The sequence below is a fragment of the Knufia obscura genome (genome assembly GCF_036327395.1).
Source record: "Knufia obscura strain CCFEE 5817 isolate CBS 148926 chromosome Unknown scaffold_5, whole genome shotgun sequence".
Classification (NCBI taxonomy): Eukaryota; Fungi; Ascomycota; class Eurotiomycetes; order Chaetothyriales; family Trichomeriaceae; genus Knufia; species Knufia obscura.
Genome location: NW_027042691.1, coordinates 20449 through 34098, shown reverse-complemented (window position 1 = coordinate 34098; position 13650 = coordinate 20449). Strand labels below are relative to the sequence as shown.

The window sequence follows — 13650 nt, the reverse complement described above, 5'->3', positions numbered from 1 at the left end:
ATTGCTCTCGTCATTTTCACTGTGCCAGCTGCTTGCCGTACTCCATGGCAATCGAAAGATGGATGACAAGACCTTGAAAGAGCCCAGAGGCTCCTACGCCAAGGCTTGCTGGAATTATTCATGGGGTGCTTTGAAAAGGTCTACGTACGAGCGCCGTACTGCGAGAAGGGAAGAGGAATGGGATTTTGAGCTGCTGGACAGGCGGCGACACAATAAGGTTGAGAGAAGTGGATGAGCTTGTTGCGCCATTCGACGCTAGTTCGTGTGGGCAGTCGTGCTCCGAAGCATTTCAAGGTCGGTTGTAAGGTACCGATATCTTCGAGTTGCGAATGGGTATACACGAGTGGCCTCATGCGCAAGGCTTACGAAGACCTCTTTCGTTCTTCTCCCTCTTCATGACACGGCGCTAAACAACGAGATGTCACTCCTTCTCAGCACGAGGCTTCTCGTTCTCAACACTGGTAGTGTCTAACGCAAGAGTGTTTGTCGAAGGATCAACCAGAGTCTTAGCAAATTGTCGGGCCGAGACGCGATGCTCGAACAGTAGATCAAGCTCTGCATAAGTGCGGTCCTGAACACTGTGTTAGTCCGTGGCCCTAGAAGCCTCTGAGACATCCTTACCTTAGGCTCTGGTAGCCGGAAGTACACCCAAACACACGATAGAAGACATGTGCCAGCCCAGAAAAAGGCAGCCTTTGCACCCCAATCCCAGCCATCCTGACTGCTATTAAGCTGATAATTGGTCATGACGTTCACAAAGATATTGCTCGCATTGTACGCAGCTCTCGCAAGCACGATCGTCTTGGCTTTCAGCCTCGTTGACGACAACTCGGACACCAAGGCGTATGTCACTGGGCCCACTGCAATGTCGTAGGCAAAAGTGAAGGCGATGAGCAGCCCGCCGATAGCCCAGATTGAAGCATTGGTGCCTGCGAATGATACCGATCCGACAATCATCAGCAGCACGAGTTGTACGCAGAGGCCGTAGAATTGGATGGTTCGTTGTCCGATCTTTGCCATTAGGAACCATGAACACAATGTGCCGATTATGCCGAGTGCGTACTGCCCCATTGACAGTGAGAAGGAGTTTTTGGCGTCTATGCCTGCCTGTTTCAACTTGAAGATGTTAGCCAATTTATGCGTCGCGAACAGTACTCAGACTCACGAAATACGAGAAGTAACCCATCAGGTTCTGGCCACCCAAAGTCTGAACCAGCCAAATTCCAACAACGATCTCGGTTCGGCGAAGATCGACTCCCTTGAAACAATCCCGATAGCTCATGCCAACAGCCATCTCTTTCTCGATCTCGTTGGTGTGTTCGATTAGGGCTATTGTCTCGTCCGCATCAGAGTCAGGTTGGTTGCGTGATGTCAGTCGCAGGAGTGAGGCTTTGGCAGCTGCTCTATCGCCCTTCCTGATGTACCACCAGGGAGATTCTGCTAGCTATCAGTGTTTGCAATAGGGAGATGTATCTCAACACACCTGGAGCGAAGGCGACAGCAACTAGGATCGGCACAGGCCAGACCACTGGATGGCGTACGGAATTCGCCATTGCATGTCTCCGCTTCTTTCAATTGACCCTCGATTGACAGCAGCAGAGAAGAACTATCCGATCACCCAGCACATATTGATGAACGTTGTGAGGTATGGTCTCAGAACAGTCGGCACCACTTCCGAAGCGTAAGCTGGCGTTATAGACTAGAAAGCGCCCCATGGAAGACCTGCAACAGATGGAGTTAGTATATGGTGCCATCAACATGGCTTAACCAAGCTTACCGCATAAGATCTGTCCGACAACGAGCACCTTCACATTCGGCGCAAAGAAGAGTATGAATATGCACCCAATCATAAGAAGCAGCGAGCCGATGATGGTCTTCTTGTGACCATATCTATCCGATGCCCACCCGGCAAGGATGAGCCCGAATATCTCGCCAGCCCGGGCACCATTGGATAATCCAGATTGCCATGCTGCAGACACGGAATACTCCCCACTGTCCTCGTCGAGCGTCCCGAACTTTTGGTTGAAACTTGGCGAGGCGTAGAGATTTCCTAGCAGAGCAAGACCGTAGCCCTCCATGATCAGCGTCGATGAAAGGAGGAGGGACCATGCTATCGCTTTCGGATAGAGCTTGAGTGCTTTGCCCAAGGTCATCTGGTGCTCAGCATCGAGGCCATGTTTGGCTTCTTCGGTGAGGCCATTTCCTTTCGTAATGTCTGATTGCTCGGAGTGGTCGACGACGGACACCTTTTCCGCCATCTCGAAGAAAGTGGTTTCGGGACAAGCGTATACCACGAGCGGCGACAGAAGGTGTAGCTGTTCACCATTTTTACCACGTGCGGTTGGTTAGCAACAAGATGTTCCTTGGTTGGCGATGCTGATATCAGGTGGTATCACTCCAGGACCAAGGTAGCGTAAATGATATGTAGCCTGGACCCAGCAGAGTATCTCGGGGATGGAGTTGTTGGAAAGCAAGCGGAGAAGACATTCGGCTCTTTATCGCCCGACCTTGAAGAGCAAGAGTGGAAAGATGTCCATATTGGACAATTAGCGAGCTGCCTAGCTCGAGCTGACCCGAGGTTGTCGGCGTTTCTTGGTTAGTAGGGACTACATTTGAGACTGTATCAATAGCTCAATCGACTTCATTCGCGATGGCAAGCGTGCTTGGCTAAGTGAGGATCGTGTATAGTCAGTTCAAGTTTCAGCCGTGCCAGCTGTGAAGGTGAAGGACATGCCGGTCGACACATTTAACGTGCTGCGGTACGCGGGATTTCCTCGAAACGCAGTTCTCGGCTGCTGGTCCCATCGGGCCAACGTACATGATGCCTCAGGCATGAGCGTTGTAATTAGGCAGAGTGCAATATCCTTGCGTTCCTGTTTACTGATGCATAACAAAGAATGCCGAGATGGAGTTGTACGAGGGCCAATACTTCCCCTCTACTAGGGACCATTAGATATATATGTGCTTTAATTTTCTACAATTGACATTAAGTACAAAATCGTCCTAGACAAGAGCACGCCTTGATGTCCAATCTGGCCTGCTATCTTTTTCCAACACCAAGTAGAACATGCTTAGAAGTGAGGGGTGTTGAGAGCCATCAGAGCGATAAGACCACCAATGAGACCAGCACAAGGGAGTGTGAGAACCCAGCCCAAGAAGATCCAAGCAAGTTGTCGCCAGTTGACGGCGCCAATATCGTAGTTCATGAGCGCAACACCCATTGACGCACCGACCAGACACTGAGTAGTGGAAACTGGCAGACCCAACCGAGAGGCGAGCAAGACCGTGATGGCAGCACCAAGCTCAATGGAGAAACCACGAGTAGGCGACATCTGAGTGATCTTGTTGCCAAGGGCCTTCATGATGTGGTGTCCGTAGAACCAGAAACCCAGACCGAGAAGGAGACCAGCGATAACGAGGAACCAAGTTGGGGTTGGTGACTCAGTGTCAACGAACCCAGACCTGTAGGTCTGGTAGACAGCAGCCCATGGACCGACAGCGTTGGCAACATCGTTGGAACCGTGGGCGATGGACATCATCATTGCGGAGACGACTTGGCAGTAGGTCCAGAGATGCTCGACACGAGTGTCGTATCTGTTGGCTCGAGCGTGGATGGCGCGGAGGAGGTCGGAGTCGTGACTGATCACGTCTCGGGTGACACCTTGGAGCAAGATGAATTTGAAGTAGTTCCAGTACTTCTTGGGGTTTGTCCAGGCTAGATGTTGAACGGGAACGATCCAGCGCTCATAGGGTTCGACGTGCTTCTTCTTGAGGAGGTTGGGTGATGGGTTCTGGTGATCGGGACCACTTGCAAGGTAGCCTTGCTTTTCCAGGGTAGCAGCATCATGAGCGGATGGCATGTCGGAGACGCCTTTGTTTTGGCTGGCCAACTTGGGAGAGTCCGAGCCTGAAGTCCCTGATGGCGACTCAGTTCGTGCTTGATCGACGTGGTCGGCGTGAACATGGGCGTTAGCACCAGCGGCGACGTTGCCATAAGAGTCTTCGTAATAGTTCTTAACATACTCGTCGCCTTTGCCCGGGTAGTATAGCGGTGGGTTGTCCCTTCGGAGAAGTGGGCCAAGAGGCAGGTGCCAGATTTTGACGCGAGGATCCTTCTTGACGAGTCTTCGCTCGAAATATGGCATGAAGAAAACGTAGGCGATCAGCAGGACGCCGAAGAACACGCCCAAAATGATGCCTACTATCTTCCCCACGCCAAATTCTTCTAGAGAAGGTGCCGTCGGGGCTTCGATGACAAGGAAGAGTGCAAGGATGGCCGCTGTGAATGCCAAGTAGAATGGGATGAGTCGCATGGCCCATTTGAACGAGTCCTTGCGTTCAAGAACGGAGTACTTGAGTATCCCAAAGAGGATGGCAGAGAACCCAGCTGCAATGAGTGGTGCGATACCCCAGGAGGCTGCAACTTGCGAGACCGACCCTTTCTCCCAAGCCCATGAAATATTTGACTGCGTTGCGAAGCCCACACCGATAAGGGCACCAACAACGGTTTGTGTCGTAGAGACCGGGAATCCAAGGCCAGTAGCAGTCAGCAGCCATGCTGCATTGCCAACTTCAGCGCATCCCATAGCCAGCATGAGAACACCTGGACGTCCTTCGAATCTGTCGATGCCGATGATGCCGTTCTTGATGGTAGATGTGACCCGTGCACCAAGTGCCACAGCTCCCACGAACTCGGTAAGCGTAGCAAGGAAACCGACTTGAACCATGGTCAAGGTTCGTGCAGCCACAGAGGTGGCATAGGAATTGGCGACATCGTTCGCGCCGTTACCGAAGGATGAACCAACAAAGGCAATGGTAGTGATCGCAAGGATCCAGTCGTAAGGAGCGGTAGCTGGAGGAGCCATGGTGACAGCTCTTGCTGGATAACCGTCCTAGAAGAATGTGACCAAGAAACAAGAGTAAGGTGTACAACCTGGTTACAGAAGAGGAAATTCACACGGGACAGGCAAAGCTTTTATGTCTCTAACCGGAGGGTGTCAAACGTAGAAACGCTTTTCTTTTCTTTTGGCATTAGAGCTCCATAGAGGGTCCGAAGGTACACCTGCTCCGTTTAAGCAAGACGAGGTGTGGACCTGGACGGCCCAGGTTGCGATAGGATGGATGAGACAGTCCGAACCTATTTAGGAAATGTTCTTGAGCCTGCCGACATCTAACGTGGTACCCTGATAGGTTTGAGCTTTGCTGATAGTCAGATCACACCCTGGTAGGATCGTAAATCGCACGGCGAGAGCGAAAACTGACGTGTTGTGCTACAGTATTAACGGTGATGCCAAGAAATGCCGAGAGCCAAGACATGCTTGGATGGTCGTGGTCTGCTTTTCTCGAGATCGTTTGAGCCTATCAGAAGGCCACATTCGAGCACGTTGCGATCTGGTTCGCCTGCGCTTCATTGTTGCTTAACACAGCTTGCCTTCCGCCACGGCTTTCCGCCGCCTGGGTGTCTCCTGATTTGCGTCAATTCCTCACTGCTCGTTCGAGAACCGAGTTCTTGCTTGATTGCTTGTTACATGTGCCTGCTCTGAAGGAGCTCATTGGGTCTTGCGCATTGCGAGAAGAGAGATTCTGTTCAGAGCTGCCACACTAGAGCACATTCGATCGACTTCATCAAACCAGGCGTTGGGCGGAAGGACGGACAGCCTTTCGAACTGTATACACACCCGTAATTGTACTGGATCTATGGCAGCTCATAGGGAACCATGTCTTGCGTGTCTGGCTGCCACCGCGGATGTTCGTGGTAATATATCTGTCGACATATCGACAGCCAGAGGTCCACGGTTGCTGTTTTGACTATCGAATTCTCTTAAGCTTGCGCCACAGCGTAGAAAGCGTACAAAGCAACGTCTTTGATACGATGTCAAACAAAATGAACCTCAACGACCATGTCGTCCAGTCGAACTATGAGTGCATTAACCAGGGCACATACATGAGCAGGAACTTGTCCTATTCGCCTGAATTCATTTCCAGAACGCAAGAGAGGCAAAACAAACACAAAGAACAAGAAAGAGAACGGCGTAAGAGGCTCCATGAAGCTATCGCAGAATTGCAACGTCGGCTGCCCTCCAATGTGTCATCGTTCTGGAAGAAAACTTTGCCAGTAAAGCAACCTCAAGCAGGTTGTAAAGCTGCTACAATTGAAGCAGCCATCGCTTATATTGCACACCTCGAAGAACAAGTGGACCAACTCAAGCGTGCATCGTCAGATGGTGGACATTCAGTCAGCGACGGAGGCTCTCTTTCGGGACCAGAAGCGATCTGAGTGTCAAGGTCGCACCCGACGCAGAAAAAAGGAGTCGAGTGTGTATGATTCTGAGCGTGACTGCAGTCAAATAGCAAGTCGTGTCCATAAAGACGCATATGGAGCAGCCTGCTAACACTGAGCACGAAAGCAACAGAATACCACTGCATATTGCCAGCCTTCACCACAGTTGTTGCAGGCCTATGATCCGCCTCAATGGGTCACAAACGCGTCCCTGTGACAATCGCACCGACGACTCGTAAGTCTGGGGTACCTCAAGCTGTTCGGCAACCCGACAATCTTCAACCAGTTCTGTGTGACTTGCAGTTGAGGTCGAGTTGGCAGAGGTATACTTCGTTCAGCTCCATGAGCGTCAGTGTATGGATCAGGTGGACGACTGCGAAGTCCAGGAAGAGTAGTGGGGTATGACATGAAGTGCATCGATGTCAACTTGATATGGCCAAGGGGTTGGGATGGGCGTTACGACCTCAAGTTCGTCTCCCTGCTCGTTCTGTTTGATAGCGATGTATTGCAGCGAGGCTTGCGGCAGCAGTTCCCGCTGAACTGCCGCCGCAAAAGGTGTCTGCTTCGTATCCCACAGCCTAGAGCGGGCTTGATCGGGTCAAAAGTAGAGATTGCATTGCACCACGACAATCATCTCCTCATGTGACAGTAGCAGGCGACTATATCCTGAGGATGGACAGAAAGTTCCGAAGCACGCTTCCGCAAGAAGCCATGTTTCTAGCGTGTGGTCGCAAAATGCCTTGCAAGCCACGCACTACCATTTTCATCGTATTGCGCCTTCGTTACTGCGTACCTCTGAACCACACCTCGATGGTTGCAAGCAAGCCGAGCTCCTCCTAACCAGGTGCTGGTGACCGAGTCTTCCATTTTGCGGACGCGCACAGGCCATTCGACTTTGACCCTAGTCCGCAAATCGTCTTGTAGGCGCTCAACAAATCCAGGGATGCTGGCATTACCACCTACCACAATAGTATTGGCTACCATGGTAGCTTGCACCAACGGCGGCAGTTTCGACAGTGATTGTATCACACAATCCGCTAGACCAGGCTGTTTTGAGCCAATGTCTGCCGGGTTGAAGAGAACTTCCGGCACGACAAATCGTTCATTGCCTAGAGTCATGACGATCTCATTCGATTCGGGATGTGACACTGCTAGCTTTCGCTTTTTCTCGGCGTCTTTCGAGGGATCATGGGATCTGGCGTAGCCTCGCGTCAAGTTGACACCATCAGGCAGCACGTAGTCCCTACGTACATCAGCCTGCTGGCCGTCCACATCCATTGTATCACTCGACAAAGAATAAGCTTTTGCCTTCTTGTTGCCTTTCCAGACCCTTTCGAGGTCAGCCTTGAGGTTCCTACTGACAAAGGCAACGTCTTCCTTGATATCATTGACGATTTTCGTGTCTTGGTGGAGATCAAAATGTCTGATGGAGATGGTCTCTTTCAGTAAATTTGTCAAATGCTTCCCACCAAAGTCAAGTCGACGAATGGCTCGGTGTATTGGCCGGCCTTCAAAGCAAGGCGTAACAGTGGTGTATGAATACCCACTATCGATGACCAAGAGACACTCCATTGGCAGATTGGCGAGGCTGGATTGTGCCTTGGGTGCTTCTGCATCTTCGAAAATGGGATGTAGATCGTTGTAGGCGTTTAATGACGGACCTTGAGCCGTCAGTTTTGCTGCATGTGCTGTCTTTCGGGCTGGTTCACCCACCAGCAGTTCTCATGTAGCCACCAAATCCCCACTCCTCCATGATGACCTCGTCTGCATTCTTTTGCAATGCTGGCATAGTGTTTGGTGATTCTGCAAACATCAAGGTGGTGTCTGCAGGGTTGCGAACGAACGTCTTTTTCGAAGCAGTCTTCTCATCGAACATAGAATAATCCCAGATCTCTTTCTCTGCTTCCCAATTGACCAACTGCCCGTTCTCGATCGGCCGGCGGAACACTGCTTCACTCCATTGCGTGACCTCGTCGCTCCTAGTCGCCACATATGCTTTCCGCTCCCGCGATCTGACTATACAGTTGGGTATTGTGTCGCATGCTTGCAAGGTATCAGCGTCAGAGGTATTCTCGCTCTGCGAAAAACCTGCTTTGATTGTATATGCGCCATTGTCAAGGACGAATATATTTTGTGGGATATCGGTCCCCAAACGGCTGGCCGGACGTTGAGATCGTGCCATTGATATCGGCTAGAACATTCATGCTGCGCAAATGCGCATGGGAGTTTACGCTGGTAGAGAGGAGATGATGGCTACTAATCGATTACAGATCGCATGATGCAGGCACAACGCGACCACTAACGCGATCATCTCCGGGTAAGCAAGCACGCCTATCACGCCAAGTACAGTACATTTACGCGATCCTACCAAATTTCTGGTGAGCCGAGTTTTTCGTATCACTTGCAATCATGAGTTTAGCTTAGCTATCTTCGAAGCTTGAGGCTCGTAGAAAGTTATACATTCTCACGGAGCACAAGCTGGCAGTCCCAAAGGGAAGCCTTGTTGTACGATTCCAAGTGTTACCGGGGAAGCCCGAGCGGTCCTCATTTGATTCAGTCGCCTATCATGAGGATCTTTGTTGTTTACTACTGCAGTTGTCCGGATGTTCGCGTGACTCCCTGTTGTGCCTTGACCATAGCCATCGAATGCTCCCAGATCTACCTCCTGACATGGCCAAAATTCATCTGTCGAGACCATGGAAAGCAAAACCCAATTCCCCATCGCAACTGACGTCAGGTTGCACGGTGTCCTCCGCCATGTAGAAACCATATCGAAAACGTTCTGAACTTGACCGATACTGTAACTCATTCAAGCTGAAACCTGACTGACTTCAAGACTCATTCTCAAGGCTCATCGACCATCGCATACCACAATACCACCGCCCTCCCACTCCTCAAACCTCCCACAACACACCTTCAACCATGCCACCACCCCAACCCCCACCCTACGACCCAACAGATATCAAACACCACACAATCCCCACCTTCACCTTCCTCTCCGGCACAACCCTCCACGACCTAACAATCGCCTACCGCTCATACAACCCCTCCGCCGCCTCAAAACACGGCACAGTCCTAATCCCAACCTGCTTCGCCGGCAAAATCAACACAACCCTAACCTTCAATTCTGACCCCTCCTCCGCCCTCCACAACTACCACGTCGTCGTCGTCGCAATGCTCAGCAACGGCGAGTCATCCTCCCCCTCTAACAAATCGTTCTTTCCGGGCCCAGGAGAACTCCACTACGAGGATCTAGTGCACGCCCAGCACGATCTACTAACTAACGGGTTAGGCGTCACGCAGCTCGAGGCGGTGATAGGCTTCTCAATGGGCGGACAACAGGCGTATCACTGGGGCGTTATGTACCCTGACTTCGTGAAGCGGGTGGTGGGTATCTGCACGAGTGCACGCACAAGTGGTCATAACTATGCGTTCTTGGAGGGGCCGATCGCCGCCATGACGAGTTCGATTGATTATGTTGCGTGGAAGCAGATACAGGCTAAGATCGCGAATGGGGATGATGTGGGCGCGCATCTGAGGGAGGTGAAGCCGAAGCAGGGGCTTGCGGCGTGGGCGAGGGTGTACGCGGCTTGGCTGACGAGTGCGACGTGGTTTAGGGAGCGGGAGTGGGAGAAGATGGGGTGTAAGAATTTGGAGGAGTGGATGGCGTTGAGGGAGGCGGGGTATGCGGAGTGGAATGCTGATGATTTGCTTGTCAAGGCGAGGATGTGGCAGTTGGGGGATGTGGGGAGTACGAAGAGGGGAGTGGTCAGCCAGCTTGGTCATGCGCCTGGGGATGATGGGGCGTTGGGGCAGGCGTTGGGGAGTATCACGGCCAAGGTGTTGCTTATGCCTTGTCGGAGTGATCAGTACTTTCGACCTGAGGACAATGAGGATGAGCTGAAGCATTTGAAAGATGGTAGGCTGGAAGTGATCGAGTCGTCATGGGGTCATATAGCTGGGGGAGGAGCGAATCCTGTGGATGTCAAGTTAATGGATGCTAAGATAGCTGAGCACATGCAGCGGTGATGGCAGCTGTGGCAGCCTTCTTTGTCTGGAGATATGATGGGGCCGAGAACGATGCAACGTTGTGACCAGTGAGAGCGTGCTCGTGATGAAGCCAAGTCACTTTTGGTCAGCCACAGTGGCTGAGTTTATTGGAGCCGCTTGCTGACGAGTTCTTCCGCTATGCCACCTCACTAGCCCAGACCAACCCAGTCTTGCTGTGGAATGTGAAAGTGACCAGCCAGAATGATATCCCTTCATTGTTTGCGAAATTAATTTCACATTGCTCACTGAACACGAGTTACCACGTGGGCCTCTGGCGTGGTACCTCGCATAAATCCCAGCGTCTGTTGATCGTAGCCAAACCTTGGTCTCTAGGCACATGTAAGTTCGACATCCACACCGACTCCAAAATGAGGCGGTTATTTTCTTTACCGGTGCTGTTGCTCACCTTTATAAGCGCAATATCCTGCCAGTATATCATAGGCGCAAGACACACGCCTCTACACAGACGAACTAAGGAAGGAAATCAAGCTGTTGTCGCTGACGATACCGCTGGAGGCACGATCATAAACAACACCCAAACATATAGTCCGATCAACACGACAAATCCAACCATGGGTGGTGGTGCAGGCATACGATCTGTCGCGTACTTCGTCGACTGGGCGATTTATGGCCGCCAGCACAAACCTCAAGATCTGGATACCTCTTCGCTCACTCACATCCTGTTTTCGTTCGCGAACATCGGACAAGACGGAGAGGTGAAACTCATGGACACATGGTCAGACCTTCAGATCCACTGGGAAGGCGATAGTTGGAACGATGTCGGCAACAACGTCTATGGCTGCGTCAAACAACTCTATCTCCAGAAAAAGAAGAACCGAAACCTCAAGGTTCTGCTCAGCATTGGTGGCTGGACGTATTCGAGCAACTTCGTAGCTCCCATGAGCACACCTGCTGGCAGAACACGCTTCGCTCAGACAGGCGTCAAGTTGCTTGAAGACCTTGGTCTTGATGGTCTCGACATAGATTGGGAGTATCCTCAAGATGCGAACCAAGCACAGAACTATGTCGATCTGCTTCGAGAATTGAGAGCTGAGCTGACCAAGGCTGAACAGAAGCGTGGTAGTGGAACACACTTCTACCTGACTGTCGCTTGTCCAGCTGGTCCAGCGAATATCAAGAATTTGGACATCGGTGGTATGAACCAGTACTTGGATTTCTGGAATCTGATGGCATACGACTATGCTGGAAGCTGGGACTCAACGGCTGGTCACCAAGCAAATCTGTACCCTAGTCAGCAAGATCCTACCTCGACACCCTTCAGCACACAGGCAGCCGTCGACCTCTATTTAAAGGGCGGCGTCACACCGAACAAGATGGTCTTGGGTATGCCATTGTACGGCCGAGCATTTCAACAAACAACAGGTCCTGGAGCCCGCTTTAGTGGAGTCGGTGAAGGGAGCTGGGAGAATGGTATCTGGGACTATAAAGTCTTACCAAAGACAGGTGCACAAGAACATTTTGACGCTCAGATCGGTGCTAGCTGGTCGTTTGATGTAAGAAGCGGCGCCATGGTCAGCTACGACACGTCGAACATGACGATCATGAAGGCCGATTATGTGAGAAGGAATGGCCTGGGTGGCGGTATGTGGTGGGAGAGCAGTGGTGACAAACCACATGGCCAAGGAAGTCTCATCGAGCAATTCGTGCTAAGCAGTGGTGGACGCGACGCTTTGGAGCAGACGCAGAACTGCCTCAGCTACCCAGATTCGCAGTACGATAATTTGCGGAATGGGATGCAGTAATGATGAGCTGGCCAAAATTGTGTCAAGATGTCACATGTGTTGAGATATCGTGTTGACATCAGATCTGAGCTCGAGAAGGTAGCAGCATGTGATGAATCATTTGGGAGGAGCAGGCTATCAATGGCAGCTCCTACTTTAGACTCGACAAGGCGGGCGCAATGAACTAGTCCATAGAGAAATCAATATCAGCGATAGAACTGCACTTACATTGCCCTTCGGAAACTTCACACTACTGGCAGTAATTTGTAGTTAAGAAGTTGTAGGCAAAGGATACTGTAGGTTGTTTGGTAAGACGAAGCTATTGAAGCTATTGTTGACCACTGCAATCTATTTCTGGCTGTCTTGGACCCGGAGTTCGGAAGGTGTACTTCGCACCTGCCAAGAGAACTGCTCAGGTGGCCAGTGCTCTGGTTGACGCCATGTGCGGACAAGTGGGTTTCTATCACGAGCCGGTCGAAGCGGCAACTACCTTCGCAGGTCACACAGAGGAGGAAGCTAGACCTTCATATGTTGTTCATCGACTTCTGAGACAGATCAACCTGACGAGCCTTCTCATCCTGGTTGCCGAGTGAGCTGCAGGCGATGCGAGCTTCAGCGCAGTTTCAAATTGAACTGTGCCGACCTCCTGATCCCGGTACAGATCGAAATCGTGCGATGACCTCTGAATGTCTTAGGTTACTGCTACTAAGCGCCTGACAACTCCGCGTTTAAGCAATTGACGACTGATAATGAGAGCCACCTCGTTATCCACTTTCTAATTCGATCCATGAAGAGGACTTCGGGCTTGGATGGATCCTTGTTCCCGCCTTCATGATTATACCAGATACCTATCGGCTGACAGCACAAACCCTATGTTGAGCTCGGAGGTTGAAATGCCAACTGACAAGGTCTCACTGTCTACTTTAAGGACTAATTTGGAGCCTTCTCTGTGACTGTCCTGCTAGGTTGCGCCATGAGGAGGACGTCAAAGCCTACGGGCTCAAAAGATAGCAATAACATCTTCGGACGCTTGATCTCACCAGTACGCGCGCCACCACCAACGGCATCTAGGAAACTTTACTCAAGCAGTACTGCTGCCCGAACATAATTTATACAGAAATCATGTGCTTGAAGCTTTGAGACGGCAAACGGCATCGCATGATCCCGCTGCCGCGCATCGTTTTTGATGCTCATTGAACATGGTCGATCACGCTGATCAATTTATGCGCGAGATGAGGTACACGTCAAATGACAAGATCAACACGAGCAGACGCCCTTGTTCGAGACGCCAAGTAGATCAGATCATGCTTCATCTGGATCTTTGATAGTTGCATACTCAATACCTCATACCAGGCCATGAAGTCATGCTTCTCCTTGCAGAGACGAGTATGCTGGGCGAAGCTAGACTCAAAGACGTGGAGGTCAAATTGATTGCAGGGATGATTCGATAGATGCAATGCGGGGCGGGAGGTGAAAATTAGACTCGGTTCATGCAGATTATGTTGCGCGAACAATCAACCAACGAACATGACTGAAAGGAGCATTGATGAATCGATCAACATCGAGTGACATTCGGCT

At 51.2% G+C, this 13650-nt stretch overlaps 6 protein-coding genes across 6 annotated transcripts; 2 read left to right on the top strand and 4 right to left on the bottom strand.

The window, feature by feature from the left end:
- Positions 1–421: 421 nt before the first annotated feature.
- PMZ80_004809 (uncharacterized protein) lies at positions 422–1553 on the bottom strand (the record flags this gene model as incomplete). The annotated part of the gene is made up of 4 exons (XM_064873232.1): positions 422–571; positions 622–1116; positions 1166–1437; positions 1484–1553. The coding sequence occupies 4 exons, from the start codon at positions 1551–1553 to the stop codon at positions 422–424; spliced, it is 987 nt and encodes a 328-aa protein (XP_064730336.1).
- Positions 1554–1699: 146 nt separating this feature from the next.
- On the bottom strand, positions 1700–2258 carry PMZ80_004808 (uncharacterized protein; the record flags this gene model as incomplete). The annotated part of the gene is made up of 2 exons (XM_064873231.1): positions 1700–1722; positions 1778–2258. 2 exons carry the CDS (start codon positions 2256–2258, stop codon positions 1700–1702), a joined length of 504 nt encoding a protein of 167 aa, XP_064730335.1.
- Positions 2259–3071: 813 nt separating this feature from the next.
- On the bottom strand, positions 3072–4865 carry PMZ80_004807 (uncharacterized protein; the record flags this gene model as incomplete). The annotated part of the gene is made up of 1 exon (XM_064873230.1): positions 3072–4865. The coding sequence occupies one exon, from the start codon at positions 4863–4865 to the stop codon at positions 3072–3074; it is 1794 nt and encodes a 597-aa protein (XP_064730334.1).
- A 2132-nt stretch (positions 4866–6997) lies between these two features.
- On the bottom strand, positions 6998–8462 carry ARP6 (Actin- protein 6; the record flags this gene model as incomplete). Its single annotated transcript, XM_064873229.1, has 2 exons — positions 6998–7941; positions 7994–8462. 2 exons carry the CDS (start codon positions 8460–8462, stop codon positions 6998–7000), a joined length of 1413 nt encoding a protein of 470 aa, XP_064730333.1.
- Positions 8463–9202: 740 nt separating this feature from the next.
- On the top strand, positions 9203–10309 carry PMZ80_004805 (uncharacterized protein; the record flags this gene model as incomplete). The annotated part of the gene is made up of 1 exon (XM_064873228.1): positions 9203–10309. The coding sequence occupies one exon, from the start codon at positions 9203–9205 to the stop codon at positions 10307–10309; it is 1107 nt and encodes a 368-aa protein (XP_064730332.1).
- A 593-nt stretch (positions 10310–10902) lies between these two features.
- On the top strand, positions 10903–12093 carry CHT4 (Chitinase 4; the record flags this gene model as incomplete). The annotated part of the gene is made up of 1 exon (XM_064873227.1): positions 10903–12093. The coding sequence occupies one exon, from the start codon at positions 10903–10905 to the stop codon at positions 12091–12093; it is 1191 nt and encodes a 396-aa protein (XP_064730331.1).
- Positions 12094–13650: the final 1557 nt, after the last annotated feature.